Source organism: Pristiophorus japonicus, chromosome 3, assembly GCF_044704955.1.
Source record: "Pristiophorus japonicus isolate sPriJap1 chromosome 3, sPriJap1.hap1, whole genome shotgun sequence".
Classification (NCBI taxonomy): Eukaryota; Metazoa; Chordata; class Chondrichthyes; family Pristiophoridae; genus Pristiophorus; species Pristiophorus japonicus.
In genome coordinates this window covers 256,044,061-256,069,287 of record NC_091979.1, presented here as the reverse complement: position 1 = coordinate 256,069,287, position 25,227 = coordinate 256,044,061, and the positions used below count along the sequence as shown (strand labels likewise).

Here is a 25,227-nt window from a genome sequence, read left to right as displayed (position 1 = left end):
ACGTGCATAATAAAGCATTTCAATAATTAAATATACATTAACATAGCATTACCAATGACTATTTATGCATTTCTAGCCTTCATTCAGTACTGAACGTTCTCAATGAAATAGTCCTATTGCAAGATATTTAATCACTGACCAAACTTCTGATGACCTATGATCGGAAAAGAGCTTTCAGAGTTCATGGAGGGTGTACGAAAACTGGATTGTTCACCATCTCCTGAGTCAGGCTTTCCCTGATTCACCCCTTTAGTAGAATGTTATTCCGTGATTTCAAACAGATTTGACGATTGAATGGACTGTCGTACTGGCTTCTGGTAAATATCCCTCCCTCCCCCCACCCCTTTGCTTATCTTTTCCTTCCCTCACTCCAAATTTAAGCAGTAGAGTTGCAAATGGATTTTTAAGCACTAGAATTACAAACAAAATAGTTTAATCTATTTTGAATATTTCTGTCAGAAGGTTTAAATTCTTATCTAACGATAACAATTAATACTAGCAATTCTTTGTTGTAAGTCACTTTCACATATTATGGCATGTTGTAGAACCTGTACTCTCTTTTTCTCCCTGTAGAGCGATCCTTGGAGTCAACCAAGGAGGTTGTACCAGAAGATGAACATCTCATTACCATGTCCAGGTTGAAACTATTGGCCAATAACATGGCCAGGTACAGTATTGCGAAACTGTATGGCTTAGCAGCAAGTATTATAAGGACATAATTAAGTCCATATCTCAAAAATTATTATGGACCTAAATTAATGCAGAGAAAATGCAAATTAAGTTGTCAATGACTAAATCATAACGAAGCTTAATGTTAAATAGTCAGAGAGAGTTTATTTTCCCATCCACCCAGCATGGCCTCCCTCCATCCTCACTCTAGGTTAGTTGGAGTCACAATTGGGTGAGCCTATCACATCTGTAACTGTACCACCAACTGCCTGGTAAATGAAGCTAGGTTGCAAGCGGGTGTGTGGGGCGGGGGGGCGGGGTGGGGGGATGTAACAGAGTTGCAATTTGTTCAAACCACAAAGAATTGTGGCCTTGCTGGTGTGCTACTTTATTTTAAATCATATAGTTTTGCGTCCTATGCCAAATAAAAACGAATCAATAGAAACTATCTGATTTAAAACAAGGACGCAACTGCTGCCAACGAAGTTGAAGTAGTTGCGCATGCGTGGTTTGTGTTTTTTGGTTGTTCGCTAACTGAAAAGCACATATTGTCACCATTACAAAGAGAACACTTCCAAAGAGAAGTGAGGGGAGGGAGGAGGTGGAAAGAGATTACAAAGGGCAGTTGACCCATTATGGACCCATAGCTGAATCTTTGTGTTTCCATTCAATATTTAATTGTAAGTAAATATATTAGCTGTAAAAATTCAGGCCTGTGTTTAATATCTACCAACGTAAAGAGTGGTGGTGTAACAGATGACAATGTTTAACGCAGCAAAACAGAGCTGCATCAGGAAAAGAAAATCTGCACCAGCAAAACACAGTAAACATCCAATTTTATTCATTTTCTTATTTTTAATCATTTTCTTCTCCTTTCCCTTCACATGGAGCTTGCGTTCGTACAAATAAATCTCTGCAACCCCCCCACTCCCCGAGAAAATATCATACCTTAATACTTAAACCAATCCGCGCTATTATTACACATTATTAAACGTAGCTTCATAGATTCTATAGCTTTGGGCATGTGATATGACTATTATTATACATTCATATTTAAATACATTCATTCATTCTGCGTAGCTTCCGGTCGTTGGCAGCAGCTTCCAGTTCGTTGGCAGCAGTCACTCTGGCATGTTATTAGTGGTAGAATCAGAATATTATGGATTCTACCACTAATAATGTTAATACTGGCAAATCATTAACATTATATTGGAATGTCAAAGTATGTTCAAGATTTGATGGAAGACACTGGTATCATAACCAATACGTTTGTAATTAGAACATACATTTCTTTCACATCTGAAAGCATTCAAAAGCAGCCCTCATCTCATCAATTCCCTAGCCCAAATATTCACTGATATTTTATTCTACATTTAAAATCTGATTACGCAAAGGTGGTAAATCTGGAAATAGTTTTTAAGAAAACAACGTTTTACTGTTTACAAATATTTTATAGAACCATTTTCTCTTAGTGGTTTAACAGTAGTTGTCATAAATGGAACTCATCCCTACAGAAATCTACTTTTCTGATATTCTTCCATTGCCAATGCTGAGGATTAATATTCATCCTACTTGTAGTAATTTGTTTTGCTGCTTTAAACATTGTCATCTGCTACACCACCACTCTTTACATTGGTAGATATTAAACACAGGCCTGAATTTTTACAGCTAATATATTTACTTACAATTAAATAATGAATGGAAATACAAAGATTCAGCTATGGTCCATAATGGGTTAACTGCCCTTTGTAAGAATGACATCTAAAGAAACAATTTCTTTTTGTAATAAGAACAGAAAATGCTGGAAATACTCAGCAGGTCAGGCAGCATCTGTGGAGAGAAAAACTGAGTTAACGTTTCAGGTCAATTACCTTTCTTTTTGTACATGTTTTGGTATCAGCATATTGCAATGTAGCACCTATAACTAAGTTAAATTCCAAAAGAACACCTGAGCGGTTTAAAATACAAGCTTTTAACCCTCTTGATTCTTTCAAAGTAAAATATTCAGATGAACTTAACAATGTCGTCATGCTGAAACACACAACGATAACGCATAATATATTTTACTTGTATATAAGCAAGTGTAGATTAGGACTGGATTCACATTCTATAGCAGGAAAATATGTTTCTGTCTTCAGAAATCCAAACATCATGAACACCCTCTTCAGACAAAGGACTTTGATCAATCAATCAAAGGACACCATCAACTCTAAAAATGGAATTCAAATGAACACGTTTTTTATTTTATTTTAGGAGGAAGAAGGTACAACGGGCATATGCCAACACAATCTAACTGAAAGAGGACTCCGCGATGGTCAAATGGTTCATTCTACTAACTTCAGGAAGGATTAGATTTTACAAAGTCAGCACTTCTAGATTCTACTTATGAAGATACATGTATTTTGGAATATATCTTGGCTTTTATTTCCTCATCATTGAAACAGAGGGGTAGAATTCAATTGCTTTATACTAAGATTTTTTGTGTCAAATTTATGCCACCGGTGGTGTAAATCAGCACAAAGTCCAGGTACAATTCTCACCACTTACACCTTCCACACTTACCAAGGACAGCCGCCTATATCGAGCAGATCGCACTAACCATTTTCCATTACCATAAAAGTTAACTACACAGGCACTGCTTATAACTTACTAAGCGGCTTTCGGGCAGATCTTCCCACCTCGCTAATCCCCTGTATAGTATTTAACGATGTGCGATGTTCAGTTTTTAATCCCCGATGAAGACTCCCAGAAGCGTTAGTGCTGCTGTGTGTCTCTCCCGTGATTCTCTGTGTGTGGGCAGCCTCGCGGTTTCTGTTGCCGCTTCTCTAAGTCAGTACTGGAACTCAGTGGGAGCTCCTTCCAACACCAATTGGTACTTTAGTGACCAGTCGAGCTCGTAGGGTTCACAGCTGGGGAGATTAGTTTTACCATCTACCGCTCATAACGGGTAAATCATCGTGAACACTGACAGGCCTGCTATAAAAGAGGTGGGGACTGTATATCAAGAGCATAAAATTCAAGCCGTCCATTCTCTGCTGATATTGGTAAACTCTGCCCTACCGGAAATCCAAGTAAGTTGACTATAGATCCCCTGGGGTTGCACGTTGGGTCTGTTCATTGATAGCCCAACTTGTTAGCATTGTTGATACTAAACAGCCCCACATAATTATATCTAATTATTTTGCTAATGTTTTAGGTATGATTAAAGATAATTTTCCATAGTCAATGATGGCGCTGATAAATAGTGATTATAGTTACATGTGGAAAGCATATGGAGTTTTGTTAAGATGAAATCCTGTTTAATATCAAGCTTTTCTTCAGCAAAAATCTTTGATTTTAAGAAGCATTGACTATATATATCTTTTCTATGAAGAACTACTGCTGTAATTGACTCTTAATTAATAATTAAGTAATCACTATACCTCAGAAGACTAAAGCAATTCAAGTCTTCCATTCTCAATCATTTCTGTATTAACACTGATTTATAAGGATCTCTAAATAAATATCTGCATCCGCTGAATGCCCGACCAGCCACAATATTTAGTATTCAGTGTGAATAGGACAAACTATGACATGATTAACATTTTTCATTCTAATGAAAATTAAATACACTCTTTCTGATAAATGAAATGTCATTTCAAAAGGTCACTTAAACCAAATTAGACTGAAGATCAAACCTATCTGCCAATGTATAACATTATTTTGAGATCCATTTACCCACCTTTATGTTGAAAACTCTGATAATTATAGGTTATCCCAACGTTCCAGCGTGGCTTTATTTTAAAAGCTGTGTCAGTCTGAGAGAAGAGATGCAGCCCAGACAGTTGGATAGGGTATGTCTGTAAAAGCAGCCATCTCCCAAAACATGCATGCAGTTTACAAAAGGCTTTTCTTTTAGCACACTGTACAGGGACGAATTTTCAGTCCTGCTGCCCGGTGGAGATGGGGGGGAGGAGACAGAGACCTGTTACCCCACTGCCAACGTCGTGGTGGGCATGCTGATGTTCAGCCCGGGCCCACCGCTAGCCAGTTGGTGTGGCCCCCGGAGTCAGGTGGTGGGCTCGTTCAAAATGTTAATCGGGGCACTACGACGTACATAGGAGCCCAATTGCCATTTTTGGCCTGACCCGGATGGAGCGTGCGCACTGTTCACTCTCCCATCAGTATTAGCTGGCGGCCTGGCCAAAGGTAAGTCCCTCTTCATTGTTGTGGGGCTAAGAGAAACAGGAATAAGAATAAGAACGAAAGAAATAGGAGCAGGAGTTGGCCATACGGTCCCTCAAGCCTGCTCCGCCAATTAATACGATTATGGCTGATCTGATCATGGACTCAGATCCACTTCCCTGCCCGCTCCCCATAACCCCTTATTCCCTTATCGTTTAAGAAACTGTCTGTCTATCTCTGTCTTAAATTTATTCACTGACCCAGCTTCCACAGCTCTCTGAGACAGCAAATTCCAAAGAAATTCCTCCTCATCTGAGTTTTAAATGGACGGCCCCTTATTCTAAGATTATGCCCCCTAGTTCTAGTCTCCCCTATCAGTGGAATTTGCTGTCCTGGAATTTGCAGGATCCTCTCTGCATCCACCTTGTCAAGCCCCCTCATAATCTTTTATGTTTCGATAAGATCACTTCTCATTCTTCTGAATTCGAATGAGTAGTGGCCTAACCTACTCAACCTTTCCTCATAAGTCAACCCCCTCATGTTCCTGCAGATTCCATAAAATCAGGCTGAAAGAAAGAAAAGAAAGATTTGCATTTATATATCGCCTTTCACGACCACCGGATGTCCCAAAGCGCTTTAGAGCTAATGAAGTACTTTTGAAGTGTAGTCACTATTGTAATGTAGGAAACGTGGTACCCAATTTTGCGCACAGCAAGCTCCCACAAACAGCAGTGTGATAATGATCAAGTAATCTGTTTTTTTTAGTGATTCAGGGATAAATATTGGCCAGGACACCAGGGATAACCTGCCTGCTCTTCTTCGAAATAGTGCCATGGGATCTTGGACATCCACCTGAGAGGGCACACGGGGCCTCGGTTTAACGTCTCATCCGAAAGACAGCACCTCCAACAGTGCAGCGCTCCTTCAGCACTGCACTGGAGTGTCAGCTTAGATTTATGTGCTCAAGTCCCTGGAGTGGGATTTGAACCCACAACCTTCTGACTCAGAGATGAGAGTGCTACCCACTGAGCCGCTGGCTGACACTGCCTCTCCGCTGCCCCTCCAGCTCCACCCGACCCTTTCAGAAATTAGGACCCCCCACCACCCCCCCTCTTATCTACCTTCTTGTAGCCCAGAGGCCAGCTGGGCTGCCTAATATTGTGGCAGCTCAGAGCCGGCCTCCCCGGGATTCTTGATGTCTGGCCACAGCCTGCCCGCCCGATTCCAATGCGGCCCGGCCCTCAAATTCAGCCGAGTCCCACACCGGAACTACCGAGCATGACTTCCCTCTGTCATTGTAACAGACACCGAGGAGAACTTTAACTCACTCCAAACAGCGGAGGGATTTTGAAATTGAGCATTCATCCTCACTGCTTTGTTCCTGCTGGAATCCCGCTAACCACCATTTTAACTGCTCACTGCAGTTAGGCGGCTGAGACGCCCTTTGGGAGTCGGCAGACAGCCTCATTCATTTATGCAAATTGTGATCTTATTACGTCAGCGGGACCTTGGTTGCACCCCAACCTGGTCCTAAGCGGAAAAGTTGCTGTGGCTTTCCTTCCAGATGAAGGGAAAGGTTGGCAACTGTCCTGAGGTCCAAGGTAGTAGAAATCTTTCCCTATGGGGCCAGGGGGAGAAGGGGTCCTCCTCCGGGATCCACAAGGAATGGAGCAGCCTCCCTGCTCCAGACCCCCGCGAGACCCTTCCAAATCTCCGTCATGTGACCTAATGCCTTCCTTTGGTGCCAGCCAGCAGCCTCTGGCCGCTCGATCCTCTGCTCCCATCTGCTGGCCAATTACCGCTTTATGCCAGTTTTGGGCAGCATGCAGATGAGGCCCGGGCATTGAAATACCTCAGGCCTCAAACTTAGGCCTGCACATGTGTTTAGCACTCACCTTGCTGAGCAGATTGACATATTGGCCTCCATGCTTAGTAAGCAATATCTAGCACAACTACATATCATTATGCATCTTGAAATCTCCTATCACACACTGACATGGATATTGTTGGAGATGTCAGATTGGAATAGCTGTACCTTGTAGCCAAAATGTCCCCTCATCTGCCAGTACAAAATCTCCCATGCCTTGTAGAAGATCCAGCAACAACAAACTGTGGATTCGTGTTACTGAGTGGATACTGGTCCATGGCTGCAGACAACAACTTGCCCTTGCCAGAGGATTGTGCTCCCCCAATGCCTGCACTGTGACCTCAGAAATGCTAACATGCTGTGGAACAATAGTAGTGGAGTACGAAATGGCAACTTATCTGAGGAGTCAAATAAAACAGAATCTACTAAACTGTTAGTTACTTGCATGCATGACATGAGACTGGAGGCAGATGGCTACAGATGCCATTTTGAAAAAAATGTTAAAGCAAGTGCAGGTTGCTTCATATATACACAATACCCAGTGCATGTTTTTTTTTAAACAAAGGTTTTGATATTCTGCTTATTTTACATTTATGCACAGTGCTTTTCAAGCTATTTTTACTGAATTAGTATACTGCATGGAATCATTGATTGGAATGCAAATTTACCAGATACCTGGGAACAATGAGCCAATGTTTTACCTTCCTGTATAATCTGTTGTTTTGGTCAGGTTAGACATTTTTCAGCAGCATATCTTTTTCCTAATTGAGATTGGTACTTGATATAAATTTTTTTTGAAAGAAGTCACTTCAGATTGTACTTTCCTGAAAACCTTACGCAGTTCATTGAAGCTCAGACACTGTTCACTTTTACCATGCATATATCCTTACTTTGGGCATTTGTAGCAAACTAGCAATTCACTAAAAAGCAATCTATCGTGCCAAGAATAAAAAGCACAGCTTGCGAGAATCATGGCTGCCATTGTTGCCTCTTTCTGGATTCCACTTTTTTGAGCAAGCAACATATATCACATTCATTTGCAACAATAGAATATTTTATAATACATAAAGGAGCTCAATCGGATAGCTATATTTGAATCTTAGCAACTGACTTATGTCTTACTGCCAGTGGCAATTTAACACACTGATTTACAGAAATTGTGTATGTTATGCTCAAGTGGTAACTATCACCTGCCACTGCCATGATTGTTTGCAAACAGCCTTGGTGTGTCAACTTGGATTATCAACCTCTAGAATCTCTTTGTGCCTGACAGTCTGAATATTGCCTGCTGTATTGGTTTCACTAACTATAAAAAGCTCTCCCACACATTCTCGCTTTATTGGGCTGTCAAATTTATCAAGCATTTTCATTGTAATTTTTGGTTGCCAACAACAGTTTTAAAGCCGAAAAAAAACAACCCTTAGCATCAACCCAGGGCCAACTAGTGCTGGAGGGAGTCGATATCTGTAATCTGTCACAGGGTGTAAGTGTTGAGAGATTTACACCATTGTACTATCCCATACTGGTAATCATGGATCTGTCATTACTCGTTTTTCTCTACCCAGGCTCTTCAACATATACAAATTATCATTCTTTAATGTTTCGATGTATCTGTGCACCCACATTGTTTTAGTTGTTATTTGTTTCAGGATATGAGTCACATGTAATTTCTAATGTATGAATGCATTATGGTCACTTAAGTGGCAGAATCAGCCAAATATTAATCTATTCTAACACATCACACAACACACCTGCAAGTACAGAGCCTCCGGCACTCTTTGGAAATGTTTACCTCATTCTCTCTGGTCACAGCGTTCAGCCTCCAAATTGTCTGATGTTTCTAGCACTTGATAATATGCCTGATGTTTGCTTTAACCTTGCTGTTTCTTGCTCTTTGGGAATGGGAAGACCAACCTCCTGTGAGAATGACAAAGAGCAAAATCTCAACCTATGTATGTGTGCCACCATTTTGATTACAACAACGCATCATCGCAGGGATATCTATTCTTGTTACTTATAATTATTTCCATTTCCTGCCATTAGCAAAATAGACAATTGCTGTTCATGGCTGAAGCCACGTCAAAAATAAGACGTGTCTGTTTACATCTATTTTATCCCAGTGGTCTCTTGAAGCAATTTCTTAACACTCATAAGGTGGGGTGTAAGAAAGTTTAAATTACTGCCAGCTTGGGAAATTATATACCAATTTCCATTGTGATCTAGTGGGGGAGTGATGTGCCCCTTTTTCCTGGCAATGTTGCTAAGTATGTAATTTCCTTGATCTATCGGAGTATGCTGCGTTTCCTAGTGCTCTAGGGCAGATATCCCGATCCCATGTTCCCAGCCCTGATGTAGTAGGATTGGATTGCAACCAATGTTGCACTCACTGGTTTGCACATGATCTTCTAAGGTCAGCCTAATTATGTATTCATAGCGAGAGCCTGGGATTGATTGGAGCGGGCACTAGGAACTCGGTTAATTCACGATGAGATTTCCTGCGAGGCAGTAGCTCTTAAAGGGCTGCTGCAATTTAAAGGGAGTATGATTTTCTTCTGGGCGGCCACACTATCTGTTACAGAAATTCTTGGTATGTCATTCAAGAGTGCAGATGAACAGTGGAGGAGCCCTGCACCATTTTTGGTTGCAGCACTGGAGGTACTGCTGGAGCAAGTCCAAGCAGGGAAGACTGCCCTAGTATGGGCCTTGAGCCATATGCACTGTGTGGGAGCAGGTGTCTGAACAGATCAAGTCCAATGTCTTTATGAACCGAGGTGTGTCATGTATGTAACCACAATGTAACACCACTGTATTACTGTATACACTCAACCTAGATGCACACCTTGACCACAAGGGGTGAACTTGTGGGAGACACTCCTTACCTGATGACACAGGTATAAAAAGGGAGGTCCCACGCAGGGTCATCGTCTTTGGAGTCCTGTAAATAAAGAGAGCAGGTCACAGAGTGACCTTGTCCTCAGAATGTGCGTCGTGTGGTTTCATGCTGTAGAGTAAGGACTTTACATTGGTGACGAGAACTAGGAATTCACGGCCCACGAGAATGGCCACCGGTAGCACAGAGGAACGGTACTGTGTTGGGGAAGACTGGGATGATTTTGTCGAGAGGCTTCAGCAAAGCTTCGTTACGAAAGACTGGCTGGGGGATGCAGCGGCCGACAAGCGAAGGGCTCATCTTTTGACCAGCTGCGGACCAAAGACTTGCGTGCTCATGAAGGACTTACTAGCACCCGAAAAGCCAGCGGACAAAACCTTTGAAGAACTTACCAAATTGATCGGAGAGCACCTCAAACCGGCGAGTAGCATACATATGGCCCGACACAGATTCTGCACCCACCGACGTCGTGAAGGACAGAGCATACCAGACTTCGTAGCTCTTGGCCAGCCTCTGTAAGTTCACAGATGCCTGCAGGGGGGAGATGCTAAGGGACTTTGTTATCGAGGGCATCGGTCATGCGAGAATTTTCCACAAATTAATTGAGATCAAAGATTTGACCTTGGAAGCGGCGGCGTTGATGGCTCAAACTTTCATGGCGGGGGAGGAAGAGACGAAAATAATATACGTGCGCAATTCTGCCTCTAATGCGGAGATGGATCAGGGAGTCAACACCATCAATGCGACTCAGAGCCCCGCAGGCAGGCAGGGGCAGTCCGACATTCCCCAGGCAGCAATAGACCCCAGAGTAGGACTTCAACAGAGACAATGGCAGGCTGAATGGACATTCACACCATCACAGTGGACAATGGGGCCATTGACGCCCACTAATAGGGTACTTAAGAGCAGTCAAAGGGACAGTCAGCGTGGAATGCCTGGCCATAGCCCCTTTGTTCCCAACAATGGAAACTAACTTATGCTGGAGGTGTGGGGGAAAACACTCAGCTAGATCTTGCAGATTTCAACAGTTTGTCTGCAGGAACTGCAATCTCAGTGGCCATTTAGCTCGAATATGCAGGAAGTCTGCAATCAGACTAATATATGAGACGGATGCACCAGAAGAGGGTTCTTTGAGGCAGGATGACATTTGGGGCAAATCGATGGACACCGAGGTTCAGCGGGTCCATGTGCCGAATATTCACAGTTCATTCACCAGAACGTCACCAGATGAGGGTTTTATTAAATTGTAACCCTGTACGCATGGAGCTGGACACTGGGGCCAGTCACTCATGGGAGTTCAGCAATTTGAGAAGCGATGGCCACTTAAAGCCAGTAGACACAAATTAGCAAGTATCGAGACACAATTACGGACTTACACTAAAAAAATCATTCCGGTGCTAGGCAGTGCAATGTTGACTGTCACACACAATGGGTTAGTGAATCGGCTGCCGCTCTGGATTGTCCCGGGCAATGGTCCCGCACTGTTGAGGAGGAGCTGGTTAGCCGAGGTTAACTGGAAATGGGGGAATGTTCACGCAGTGTCATCTGTGGAGCAAAGTTCGTGCTCACAAGTCCTACAACAATTCGATTCACTATTCCACTATGGCGTTGGGAATTTCAAAGGAACTAAGGTAGTGGATACACATCACCCCGGACACCAGGCCAGTGCACCACAAAGCCAGAGCAGTGCCGTATGTGATGCGGGAAAAGATTGAGAGCGAATTGGACCGGCTGTTGAGAGAGGGCATCATCTCGCCTGTTGAATTCAGCGACTGGGCGAGTCCCATTGTTCCCGTCCTAAAAGAGGATGGCTGTCAGGATCTGTGGCGACTACAAGGTCACCATCAATCAGGTGTCCCTACAAGATCAATACCTGCTCCCGAGAGTGGAGGACCTTTTCGCCACGCTGGCAGGCGGCAAGCTGTTCACCAAGTTGGACCTCACTTCAGCCGACATGACCCAGGAACTGGCCGATGAATCTAAACTACTGACAACCATCACCATGCACAAGGGACTGTTCATTTATAACAGGTGTCCGTTTGGCATTCGATCAGCGGCCGCGATTTTTCAATGAAACATGGAAAGCCTGCTTAAATCCATCCCTGGAACGATCGTATTCCAGGACGACATCCTCATCACAGGTCGAGACACCGAGGAACACCTTCACAACCTGGAGGAGGTGCTACGCCGACTGGAGCGGGTAGGCCTGCGACTCAAGAAGTCTAAATGTGTGTTTTTAGCTCCTGAGGTTGAATTTCTGGGCAGGAAGGTTGCTGCAGATGGGATTCGGCCCATCGAATCCAAAACAGGCGATTCGACGAGCGCCCAGGCCCTGCAACACATTAGAATTGCATTAATTCCTGAGACTGTTGAACTATTTCGGGAACTTTCTGCCGAACTTGAGCACGTTGTTGGAGCCGCTACACGTGCTCCTGCGTAAGGGTTGCGATTGGTTTTGGGGGGACTGTCAGGAACGGGCTTTTGATCGGGCGCGAAACCTACTTTGTTCAAACAAGTTGTTGACCCTGTACGACCTCTGTAAAAAAAATTTGTTCTGACATGTGATGCATCGTCCTATGAGGTTGGGTGCATCTTGCAGCAGGGCAATGCTGAGGGTCAACTACAACCTGTGGCTTATGCCTCCAGGTCCCTCTATCAAGCAGAACGGGGATATGGGATGGTCGAGAAGGAAGTGCTTGCATGTGTCTATGGTGTAAAAAAAATGCATCAATACCTCTTTGGTAGGAAGTTTGAATTAGAGACGGACCACAAGCCATTAACATTCCTGTTGTCAGACAGCAAGGCTATCAATGCCAACGTATCAGCTCGCATACAGCGATGGGCTCTCATGCTGGCTGCTTATGACTACTCCATCCGGCACTGGCCCGGCACTGAAAATTGCGCTGACGCGCTCAGCGGGCTTCCACTGGCCACCACTGAGGGGGCAGCGAAGCAAAGCGCCGAGATGGTCATGGCTGTCGATGCCTTTGACAGCGCAGGCTCCCCCATCACAGCCCGCCAGATCAAAATCTGGACAAACAGAGATCCCCTCCTATCCCTGATTAAGAAATGTGTCCTGACTGGGGATTGGGCGCCCGCACACGGAGCATGTCCTGAGGAGGTCAGACCGTTCCACAGACGGATGGATAAGCTCTCCATCCAAGCTGACTGCCTACTATGGGGCAGCCGGGTAGTTATGCCCCAGAAGGGCAGGGAGGCATTCATCAGGGAACTTCACAGCGAGCACCCAGGCATTGTGCTGATGAAGGCCATTGCCCGGTCACACGTTTGGTGGCCTGGAATTGGTTCAGACCTGGAACACTGTGTTCGCAGGTACACGATGTGTGCCCAGCTGGGTAATGCCCCCAGGGAGGACCCGCTCAGCCCGTGGCCCTGGCCCACCAGGCCATGGTCACGCATTCATGTTGACTACACAGGCCCTTTCATGGGCAAGATGCTCCTCATTGTGGTAGATGCGTACTCGAAATGGATCGAGTGCATCATTCTGAATTCATGCATGTCATCCACCACCGTGGAAAGCCTACGTGCAATCTTTTCAACCCATGGCTTGCTGGACATCCTGGTTAGTGATAACGGCCCATGTTTCACAAGCTACGAATTCCGAGAGTTTATGTCGGGCAATGGCATCAACCAAGTCAGGACTGCGCTGTTCAAGCTGGCCTCCAATGGCCAGGCGGAACGTGCGTTCCAAATCATTAAGCAAGGGATGCTCAGGATTCAAGGACCCTCCCTACAATGCCGCCTGTCACGCCTCCTGCTGGCCTATAGATCCCGACCACACTCGCTCACGGGGGTCCTGCCCGCAGAGCTACTAATGAAACAGACACTCAAAACTCGGTTGTCCCTCATTCACCCAATCCTGACCGACATAGTTGAGGCCAAGCGCAAGTCACAAAACGAGTACCATGACCGTAATTCGAGGGGGAGATGTAGAGAAATAAAAGATCCTGTATTCTTCCTCAATCATGCCATGGGGCCCAAATGGCTTGAGGGCACTGTAATTGACAAAGAGGGGAATAGGGTCATCGTGGTAAAACTCAACAATGGCCAGATATGCCGTAAGCATCTGGACTAAGTAAAAAAAAAAGGTTCAGCACCGACACGGAGGAACCTGAAGAAGACCATGAGATGGAGCTCACAACACCGCCAGCGAACGAGCAACAAGAGCAATCGGAAGAATGTACAGTCCCTGAGGTCAGCCTGGACAGGCCAGAATCACCACAGGTGACAGACACTCACGTCAGTGACCAACAACCAGAGCCCCGACTGCGGCGCTCCATGAGGGAGCGTAGACCATCTGAAAGACTAAACCTATGATCCCAATAAGACTTTGGGGGGGGAAGGTGATGTCATGTATGTAACCACAATGTAACACCACTGTATTATTGTATACACTCAACCTAGATGCACATCTTGACCACAAGGGGCAAACCTTTGGGAGACACTCTTTACCTGATCACACAGGTATAAAAAGGGAGGTCCCATGCAGGGTCATCGTCTTTGGAGTCCTGTAAATAAAGAGAGTAGGTCACAGAGTGACCTTGTCCCCAGAATGTGCGTGGTGTGGTTTCATGCTGTAGAGTAAGGACTTTACATGGTGAGATTATTAAAAATAGTTCCATAGCCTCTGGAAAATGACAAAGGTAAGATTACCCAGTATTTGTCTAGACAAGGTGAATGGGCAAAACATGCATGCCACAAATCATTTCCTGTTAACCTGTTACAAATTGACTGAGGACAAAGCACCCAAAACAACCTTAAAGCTCCTTCACAGATCCACATGCAGGCATTGCTGCCAGCAAAACTTTGCAGTGAAATCGGTTTTGACTATCTCAATGTAGCTTCCAGTAACCTGGAGTTCAGAAAACCAGTTGAAAATTGCTGAAAATACTCTCAAAGACAACAGCCAAAAGATGTGAATCTGAGGTTTGGACTGAGCTAAATTGTTGTCCTAACCTGAAGCTCATTAAAGTTAGAGATGTCAGTGATGGGGAATGGAAAATGTATCGATTTTTTTGAAGCTATTGCCGACATCAAGCTCTCTTGGGTCAATTCATCTTCATCATAGGCGGTCCCTTGGAATCGAGGAAGACTTGCTTCCACTCCTAAAGTGAGTCCATTGGTGGATGAATAGTCCAATGCGAGAGCCACAGACCCTGTCACAGGTGGGACAGACATTCATCGAGGGAAGGGGGAGGTGGGACTGATTTGCCACACGCTCCTTCTGCTGCTTGCGCCTGACCTCTTCACGCTCGCGGCATTGAGATTCAAAAAGCTCAGCATCCTCCCGGATGCACTTTCTCCACCTAGGGTGGTCTTCGGCCAGGGATTCCCAGGTGTCAGTGGTAATGTCGCACTTTGAGGGTGTCCTTGTAACATTTCCGCTGCCCACCTTTGGCTTGTTTGCTGTGAAGGAGCTCCGCATAGAGCAATTGCTTAGGGAGCCTCGTGTGTGGCATGCGAACTATGTGGCCTGCCCAGCGAAGCAGATCAAGTGTGGTCAGTGCTTCAATGGGGATGTTAGCCTGGGTGAGGACACTGATGTTGGTGCACCTGTCCTCCCAGGGGATTTGCAGGATCTTTGCGGCGACATCGTTGGTGATATATCTCCAGCGACGAAGTGTCTTCTGAACATTGTCCATGCCTCTGATCCCTACAGGAAGGTGGGTATTACTACAGCCCTGTAGACCATGAGCTTGGTGGTAGATTTGAGGGCCTGGTCTTCGAACACTCTTTTTCTCAGGTGGCCAAAGCTGCACTGGCGCACTGGAGGTTGTTATGTCTTGAGATGCTCTGATAATGACTCCACGAGGCAATGTATTGTACTTGAACTGTAGTGACCTTAGTCCATTTAATGTAACTCCAGATTGAGGATCACACATGGTGGCCTGCCTTTTATACTCGGCCTGGCCCACCTGTACAGGTAACCTACAAATCTCCCACTGTAGTACCCTCTGGTGGCACATCTTAGTGACCATACAGCTGGTGTACAAGTTTCCCATAGTAGTGCCCTCTGGTGGCACATCATATGTAATAGTACAGGCAGTAATATGTCTAGATACATGACAGAAACGATGTTGAATCTCCACATCAATGTTTGCCTTAGTTGATAAAAGGCTCCCGAAGTATGGGAAGTGGTCCACGTTGTTGAGGGCTGCGCCGTGAATCTTGATGACTGGGGGTCAATGCTGTGCGGCGAGGACAGGCTGGTGGAGGACCTTTGTCTTACGGATGTTAAGCGCAAGGCCTATGTTTTCATACGCCTCGGTGAATACATCGACTATATCCTGGAGTTCAGCCTTGGGTCAATTATGGTGCAAGTTACAGCGTTTTCACACTATAACTAAGTTGGTGCTTGACTGCAGATTCAAGTTTCATTCACATCATAATAGCAGTAATCCAAAAACCTTTTACACCAATGCTACAGTGATAGTGCAAAGGCAATCTTTGATACAAGGCTCTCTATATTACCCTGACAATGCACTTTAAACCTAACCTCAGAAGAATAACCCTATGCAATAGTGTGACTTATTTATTTCCTAAACCATTCTTTTGATCTTCTCCAATTAAAATGACTAATTGATATCAAATTATGTTTAACGTTGCTTGGTGGGCAGTACTGTTCTGTGGACAGTTTTGTACACCAGGAACTTGAAACTGCCCAAACCTCTAACCTTTGACACTGAACTTTCCAAATTCAAACTCCTAGCCTGCCCCACCAGAAACTCATTTTGAAAATCCAGGCACGGCCCTACCATAATATTCCGATCATTTCAATTAATAGTTGCTAGCTTGTGCGCCCCCTCTCAAGTTTCCAATATGCACTCACAGTGGACGAGGCTACTTGCCAGGAGATCAAAATGGGAAAATGAGAATTCTATTGGCAGGGTCTGGATTCAAGCGCAGATATCGGAAATGAAAGGACAGTGCTCGACCCAAAGCCAAAAATCTCTGATAATGCCATTTAAAAATGCATCAATCTTTAATGTTGTCAGCATTTAATTTATGGTGCATTCATGTACATCTTTCTTGATGTGTCTGTTTAGAATCTACATGAACTAACCCATGAAGAACCAAGTAAATACAAGTACTTATGGAAATTTTAACATGGATGAGCAGCTGGGAGTAGTTGAGGGGGGTAGTTAAATGGCCAATAATTCGAGGCGAGGCAGTAAGCCGGCTCCAACCTGCCGACCTCTGGGTTTACTTGAGGTGGGAAGCCAACTCGTTCCCAGGAGGTGGAGTGACATTTTAAGTATGATAATAGGCTGGAAGCCTTGGATTTAACCAGCTCTGCAGGTTTTACTGTGGGTTTCCTTGGCCTCGGGAATCCAGGCTTATGTAGTGGGGGAAGGGGCAGCCTCGGGGAGCAGGAGTGCTTCCTTCCAGCCCCCCAAGCTCACCCACCATCAAACCCCCCCCACCCCCCACCACAAACCTCCACCCAGGGTTGGGGATTGGATCGACCTGGCACTGGGGACATTTTAACATGGGTGAGCAGGTGGGCGTAGGTGCGGGGGCGGGAGGACATGGTTCCCGCCCGACTGAAAGCCAAGCCTGTCAATCAGGCTGATTTCCAGGTGGCAAACCCACCACACCTTCGGCTTTCCCACAAGCTACCGGATCCCCACCCCTTTCCCAGCACGTCAGCAAGTAAAAATTGACCACGGTGTCTTTTTCTTTGTCTAACAATCTGCCTTAGGAAAACTACATTCCTACTGATCCACACACATTCTAAAATTGTCTTTGCTTTTTACACAACACAAACTATAGTGCTGCTCAGTTATTGGTGTTGACTCATTTCTTACTGTGAGAATTTTGAAGTTCATTGCAATCACTTTGAGTCCTGCTGTTCATTTAATCTATAGATTTATCTAATAATGTGTCTGTTCATTAATGCGTTGTCTATCTTCAAAGATAGTGTTGACCGAAAACCTGTTTGGAATAAGCAATTATCATATACAGTATACCAAACATTCTAACTGGCCAAGTGAATTTGTGCATACAAGCAGAAGAATTGTGAAACACTTGATCATTAATATTTTGTGCCAAATTTTAAAAATTGATAAAGGCTGTTTGAGGGAGGAAGTGTATCAGGGCTGGTCCTTGGGCAATAGCGTGCAGCATGAATATAAATCAGTTTATCCACTCCTGGTCAATAGCTTGACCTACATGTATTGCATCAACTCTTCGAATCAGAAAATTAATCAATGGCGGTTTGGTTCAACAGGATCATAGGAGGATGTCAGCTGAGGTTTTGATTATCATTTTTTTAAAACTCCACACTGGCTGGTCACGATCATGGGATGGCATTCTGCTGGGACCTGTGCTAATTCTGCTCCATAATCCCCTGACATAAAATGTACTTGAACTGAGGTGAATGTTTTCAGCCTCGGCCCCACCCCTCCCCATTGTTGACAAGTTCTCTATCCCACACCTGGCCATGGACTGACAAAACGTGTCAAAGATCTGGCAGGCTAATTTGATTGACTGAGGGCTCTGGGATATAAACTAGTGACTTATTGATCAAGAAGCAAGTGCTCAATCTAATACAATACTTCCTTATCTAACTGTGATTTTATGTCATTCTCATGCACATATGTTGTATAGATATTTTTCATGAGAAAAAGATATACTTTGAATAGTCAGATAAGTCCTTTTTTAAAATGGAAAGATCCGGTGTAGGCTGTGCTCTACCGTAGATTTTATATGCTCTACTTATGTTGATGCCTATGGGTGTGCTTCAAATTGCAATAACTTTGAAGAACAATAATTAAAGGTTTTACTTTAGCTTGTTTGAACCGGTTCTTTGATATGCCCTAAAACATGAATATAAACTGATTGACACGTGTTTAGTAACAAGTTAGAAAATGCAGGACGTGCAACTTTGCAGAACAGTTTCAACAGAGGTGGCAGCATCATGTTGATTAGCTCAGTCTGCAAAACAGAAACATCTGGAGACCTGATTTTGAATGCACCTGAGGGAAAAAAGTTTGAGAGCTCATGCTATTACAATTCAGATATGTTTTGGAGGTTTTAGTAAAATAATTTTCATCCATTTATGGCACCAAAACTGACAGTGCGCCATCAGCATCCTGGGTTTGTGCTCGTGCATGCTGGAAAAGCCTTTCAATTGTTTCTGTGGTTGAAGATTAAGTTTTTTATATATATATATTGGGTCAATGTATGGGAGAGAAGATCTGGTACTTCTGTAAATTTACAGCACATCTAATTTAGCAGTGCTAATCAATTACTGAATACCAACTTCAGAAAAGATTTGTTCATACAAAGTGTTCACCAACAGCTGAAATAACAACCAAGTCTACACAATGTATAGACATTAATAATTAATTCTTAATGAGCAAAAGACATAAGTGCAGCTTAATGGTTTTGAGTTGAAACACAGTTAATTAAACACTTTGCTCTCTTTACTGTACATACAGTGTACAAAAAGTAAAGTATTTTGTAATATGCACCCACTAATATATGCACTATATATCCAGTTGAGCACGAATTCCTTTCTAGGACTGTTTCAACCCTCTGGCAACAGTGGCTTCAGCATGCAAAGGTGTTAATACTTTGTGAGTGGTAATTAGTTTAATGACATGACATGTAACACGCTATTTCAACCTTTTTGGGGGTTATTGTCCTTTGTTACAAATGTCAAACCATTTAAAGTAACAATAATAACAAAAAGACTGCAATGCAAACCATCAGCTGACATCCAAATGGAAATATGCTTGTTTACATTTGTGACTATTGTGTAATTGATAAAAAAAAATATTTGCCCGGAAATGTTAATGGGTAATAATGGCAGAACAAATAGTGTTCGCTGTTATTGCCCCCTTTGAAACTGATCGCAACTTGAGGATGTAGCGCATGCGCATCCTAACGGGGAAATCCTAAAGTTGCGATTTGTCATTCCCTGTGCCGACACTGGCTGCGCTGTTTGTACATCTTTATTTCAGATTTATCTTTTGCCCAGGCGAGAGTCCCAATCTTTATTTTGTTCTTTTTAAAAGTTAGAATCAAAGGGCTGGAATTTGGTGAGCATTTCCACCGGGCTTTTTGCCGGTATTTTTCGTTTTCTAGTTTGGTCAAAGAGTTCCACCGGCGGTTTTGAAATACCATAGGGGAGCGGACTGCCGGCATGCACTGCCGAAAAAACTGCTACCGCCAAAGTTTGGTTACAGCGATGACCCGTAGGTGAGCAGAAAAAAAACGCCCACGAGAAACCAGCCAGGGCTGGGCGGTAGGTATGAAACCCTTCAAAAAAAGCTAAGTTAAAGTTTTTCTAAAAATTCTTTTTCAGCGATTCAGTGGAAAAGGGTCCTGAGAATGTTTTCTGATTTCTTTATTTTTTGTTTTATTGAAACACATTTTTTTTGTTTTCCCCCCTCCCTAGGCCCAACTTGCAGCCTCGATCTAAATTTGACGAGGCTCTGGTTTTCCGCCCGCTGGCGGATTTTTTTCCACTTTTTGATTAATTGTCCGCCGGCCTTTATTTAATAATCTTAGCGGTTTATTGGGCAGTATACTAATGGTGGCGGCTTTTCATCAAATTCCAGCCCATAGGAGCTTGCTCACTTCCTAGTTCTCGGTTTTTGAGAATTCTGCCTTGCAAGCGGCTGCTTCGACAGCTTGTTGATGTTACAACAGCTCGCACTATGGAACTCCCACTAAACTATGCTGGTTTCAATTGCACATCGGAAAAGCCAAACTTCTTGCCACAAAGATTGCGAGATCTTTGTCGGAAGCTTACTTGGGTACCAGCAGCGAACGCCTTTGCTTTGCCACTGACCACAAATTATGGGCCAGTGAAAATAATTACAGGAGTTCTAATAGGAAACAACATTAATTTGATGTAATGAAAGAAAAAAAAGTAGCCCTCGCTTTATATAGTCTGCTATCTTTGATCATAATGTTTCACATGAGAGCAAAGAAAGATAAAGACTTGCATTTATATAGGGCCTTTCATGACCACCGGATTTCTCAAAGAGGTTTACAATCAATGAAGTACTTTTGGAGTGTAGTCACTGTTGGAATGTGGGAAATGCGGCAGCCAACGTGCGCACAGCAAACTCCTACAAACAGCAATGTAATAATGACCAGATAATCAGTTTTTGTTATGTCGATTGAGGGATAAATAGTGGCCAGGACACCGGGGAGAACTCCCCTGCTCTTCTTTGAAATAGTGCCCTGGGATCTTTTACGTCCGCCTGAGAGGGCAGACGGGGCCTCGGTTTAACATCTCATCTGAAAGGCGGCACCTCCAACAGTGCAGCGCTCCCTCAGCACTGCACTGGATTGTCAGCCGGGATTTTTTATGTGCTCAAGTTCCTGGAGTGGGACTTGTGGGAGTGCAATGATTAATGTAATGCGGTAGTGGAGGCAGCCATTCTCCACTAACAATGTCCCACAGACAGCAATAAGATGAATGACTAGTTAATCTGTATTTTGCTTGTATTTATTGAAGGGAATGTTGTCCAATGAAGCATGAAAATCCTTAATCTTCTTCAAACTATTACAACTTGTATTTATATAGTGCCATTATTGAAATAAAATGTCCCAAGGTGCTTCACAGGAGTATTATAAGACAAAAAAATTGACACCGAGCTATATAAGTAGAAATTAGGGCAGATGATCATAAGCTTGGTTAAAGAGGTAGGTTTTAAGAAGCGTCTTAAAGGAGGAAAGAGTGGCAGAGAGGTTTCGGCAGGGAATTCCTAGGACAGAAGGCATGGCCACCAATGGATGAGCAATTATAATCCGGGATGCTCAAGAAGGCAGAATTGGAGGAGCGCCGGTATCCCGGGGGGTTGTGGGGCTGGAGGAGATTACAGAGATAGGGAGGGGCGAGGCCATGGAGGGATTTGAAAACAAGGATAAGAATTTTGAAATCGAGACGTTTCTTAATCAGGAATCAATGTAAGTTGACAAGCATGGGTTGAACAAGGCTTGGTGCGAGTTAGGACACGGACAACCGAATATAAAAGTTTGAGGAAAATGAACAGTAAAACAGGCTAAGAAAATTGGATGGATGTTATTGTTTGCTATGTATATTCATTTAGAATACAAGAAATAATTAAGAAAGGTTTACTACCAAAACTGTAGTTATTATTCTCTGAAAATAATATTTTTCACACACAGTAAGATGGTTCTCTATTGAGAAGTAACTTGGATCAACACGTGAAAAACTGATTTAGCTACTATATAAACCCAATGGAGTTTGGTTTGATATCCATTTCTGACAAGGACCCCAGGTAACCCAGGATTACCAGATGTAGTGGATTGGAATCTACCCCTATGGCATTAGTACAGGCAGTATCTTTTCGACATGCTGTTTGTAACAGCATTATTCTTATCATTTCAGAAAGCTCGACCTTTTCAGCTTCACAAATTCAAGCTCAATTATCTGCATCAAGCTAAATAGAGCTGCCTTTTTATCTTCTTCAGGAGATACACAGCTGATTAGGGATAACAACTATTTTTCTAACAATATCAACAGATGTCACTTAATCACCTTTTAGCTTACTGAAAATCAATATAATGAGAAATTAAGGAAACATCCTTCAGATTGATGGACTATCGAGCTCCACTGACCACGGATCCCGATCTTAACTAGTTTTAGCTTTGTATTTTCTGGGGGTGTAAAAGATATCCCTCTAGTAATCTTAACTCTATGGAAAAACAAAGCTCCCAACCTCCTGAAGGGGCTCACTTATCTGGTTGTGTCATATTTCTACTGAGTGAAGCCAGCTGAGAAGGTAGAACAGGCAAACTGCTCCTTAAATAGGTGACTGAGACATGCGCGAGGGCAACCCAAGGTAATTCATCCCGTCTCTCTGCTGAGGAGCACATAGTTTCCATTTCCCATCTTAAGTTATAGCATGGCTGAGATTGTAGGCAACCTATATAAAACTGTGCTCTACTATTCTAGTGGAATAATAAAACGAAGCTCCAAAATGCTATACCAATGTAATAGCAACATTTTCTGTGCTGCGATGATGGGCCAACAATTGTACTTCCATACTCCATGAGTGTTAACTGTCTGTATCTTAACTATATAATGGCAGTGACTTTAATACCCCATTATTTAATCAATACACTATTTTGACTGAGAATTAATTAGTTTTCATCTGCTTGCGAGAGTGCCTCAGTATTCTTGATTCTGTGCACGGAACAGAATAATCTATGTGTTCCTGTATCTCATTTGCTGATCATGAGCCCGATCATGACAGAATTAAAGACCATGATGTAGGAACATTAGGAACAGGAGTAGGCCATTCAATTAGATCACAGCTGATTTGCACCCCAACTCCATACTCCTTGATACTCTTTCTCCATATCTTGACTGGCTTCCATTTGACATTTTATTCTTATTGAAGAATGTATCAAAAGGAACAAAGAAAGAATCTGCATGATAAAACACCTTTGACGCCTCCACAGAGCTGCACAAACAATTAATCAATTAATTACTTCTGAAGTGTAGTAATTGTTGTTATGCCACAAACAACAAATGAGATGCATGACCAATTATTCTGCGTTTGGGGTTGTCAGTTGTGAAAAGAATTCTGACCAGGGCATTGCGTATAGTGCCTTGAAATTGTTTACTTCCACCTGGAAATGGCCTTGGTTTACCATCTCATCTGAAAGACGGCACCTCTGACAATGTAGCACTCCCTCAGTACTGCACTGAAGTGTCAGCCTAGATCAGGTGCTCGGGTCCAAGAATGGGGTTTGAACCCCATTCAAAAATAAGCTGATAAAATACAACAATAAAAATGCCCGTCATAGTGGATTGTGAAAGGGCTGGATTATTCAAGCTTATATCATTACAAATTTAGAATGTTTGTGATCCAAAGAAACGCTAAAAGTTACATAAAAATTTCAAATATTTTGCTCAAATTAAAATTCCCCACAATAAAAGAGAATTGGATTTATGTAGCGCCTTTCATGACCACCAGATGTCTCAAAGTGCTTTACAGCCAATGAAGTACTTTTGGAGTGTAGTCATTGTTGTAATATAGGAAATGCAGCAGCCAATTTGTGCACAAGCAAGCTCCCACAAACAGCAATGTGATAATGACCAGATGATGGGGTTAAAATCCTGGCCTTGCCGGGTCCGATACGTATGGACCCGGCGAGGCCTCACAAAAGCTGGTTTTCCGCGCACAATGTGCATGCGCCGAACACCGGCTTTTCCGATCCGTCAAGAATTCGCCTGACAGATCCTCCGCATCCCCACAGGAAGGACATTCGCGTGGGTGAGATGGAGCTATTTGCCTAACTCTTGCCCAGCGAATGTCCTTGAAACTTTTACACCTGGCAAAAGCAGGCACATAGCCTACTTTTACCAGCATAAGAGTTTTAAAACATATAACAATTAAATTTAAATATACATTTTTAGAGTAAAAACCCTGTCCATTAGGTAAGTTTATTTTAAACCCTATTTAAAACACATTAAAAAAAATCCAAAAAATATTTTTTTTTTCTAAAACATTTAATTAACTTTAATTTCAATTAATTTTAAATATGTGAGGTGGGTTTTTTAAATTTATGTTGTGTTACTGTTTTTTAAGGGGGTTATTCTCATTGACAGTAATGGAAACTCAGAGAAATGGAGTTCCCATTTTTACCAATGAGAATACTGCAGAGTGATTGGTGGTCCAGGCTCACATGATCCAGCTTTAATAAGTCCTCTTCCCATATGCTACGCATCGAATCTAGGCCTCCGACCGGAATCGAAGGCACCTCTGGGACCACCAGGTACATTCGGAGAAAAATTTCGGGTCGGAGGCGTTCGTCTGAAGGAAGCCTCCGACTGAAATTTTAGGCCCATTATGTTTTTTTTTAAATGATGTAGATTGAGGGATAAATATTGGCCAGGACAACAGGGATAACTCCCCCGCTCTTCTTCGAAATAGTGCCATGGGATCCTTTACGTCCACTTGAGAGAGCAGACAGGGCCTCGGTTTACCATCTCATCCGAAAGATAGCACCTCCAACAGTGCAGTGCAGTGTAGTGCAGGTCTACCTCAGCACTGCGTAGGAGTGTCAGCCTAGACTGTTTGGTGCTCAAGTCCCTAGAGTGGGACTTGTACTCACAACCTTCTGACTCAGAGGCGAGTATGCTACCCACTGAGCCACAGCTGACACTATAAATGACACAATAGAAAAATGTAAATTGATTAAGTACCATGTCCAATGTCTCTAAAATACCCAACAATCTAAAAGGGAGTGCCTTTTGTTCATTGTTTTTGGCACTTCCTCCAATACCTCATATTCTAATTAAATACTTAAACTATTTTTAAAACATTGCTTAACATATAATGATGCCAAGAATCCAATGGCATGTAGCTCGATATGCATTGCCAAAAGATTAGAAGGCCTTTAGTATTAAATATATACACATTGCTTACAATGTTCCTATTACACTCCTCTAGAGTTAAATGTTTGTTTAAAAAGGGGACGAAAACATAAATTAAACTGCAAGGCACAATCATCCCAGCACAGAAATGCGTGAATAAAGTTAAACCTGTGGAAATGAAAACCTCAGAAATAACAACTCAAGTTTTTCTTCGTTTAAAATATTTTTGTTCAAATGTTAGCAACT

The 25,227-nt window shown here is 43.2% G+C and overlaps 1 protein-coding gene across 2 annotated transcripts in view; it reads left to right on the top strand.

Moving 5' to 3' along the window:
- The window catches only part of LOC139259496 (uncharacterized), a 162,178-nt gene that overhangs the window by 118,680 nt on the left and 18,271 nt on the right, over nucleotides 1-25,227 (top strand). Inside the window, exons 9-10 of one of the 2 annotated variants that reach the window (XM_070874968.1) lie at nucleotides 574-667; nucleotides 2,923-3,933. In XM_070874968.1, the coding sequence (XP_070731069.1) occupies nucleotides 574-667; nucleotides 2,923-2,962 (134 nt within the window). In that variant the 3' untranslated portion in view covers nucleotides 2,963-3,933. Of the gene's footprint in view, nucleotides 1-573; nucleotides 668-2,922; nucleotides 3,934-25,227 lie in introns of those variants that run through there. The other variant, XM_070874967.1, reaches the window with a different exon arrangement.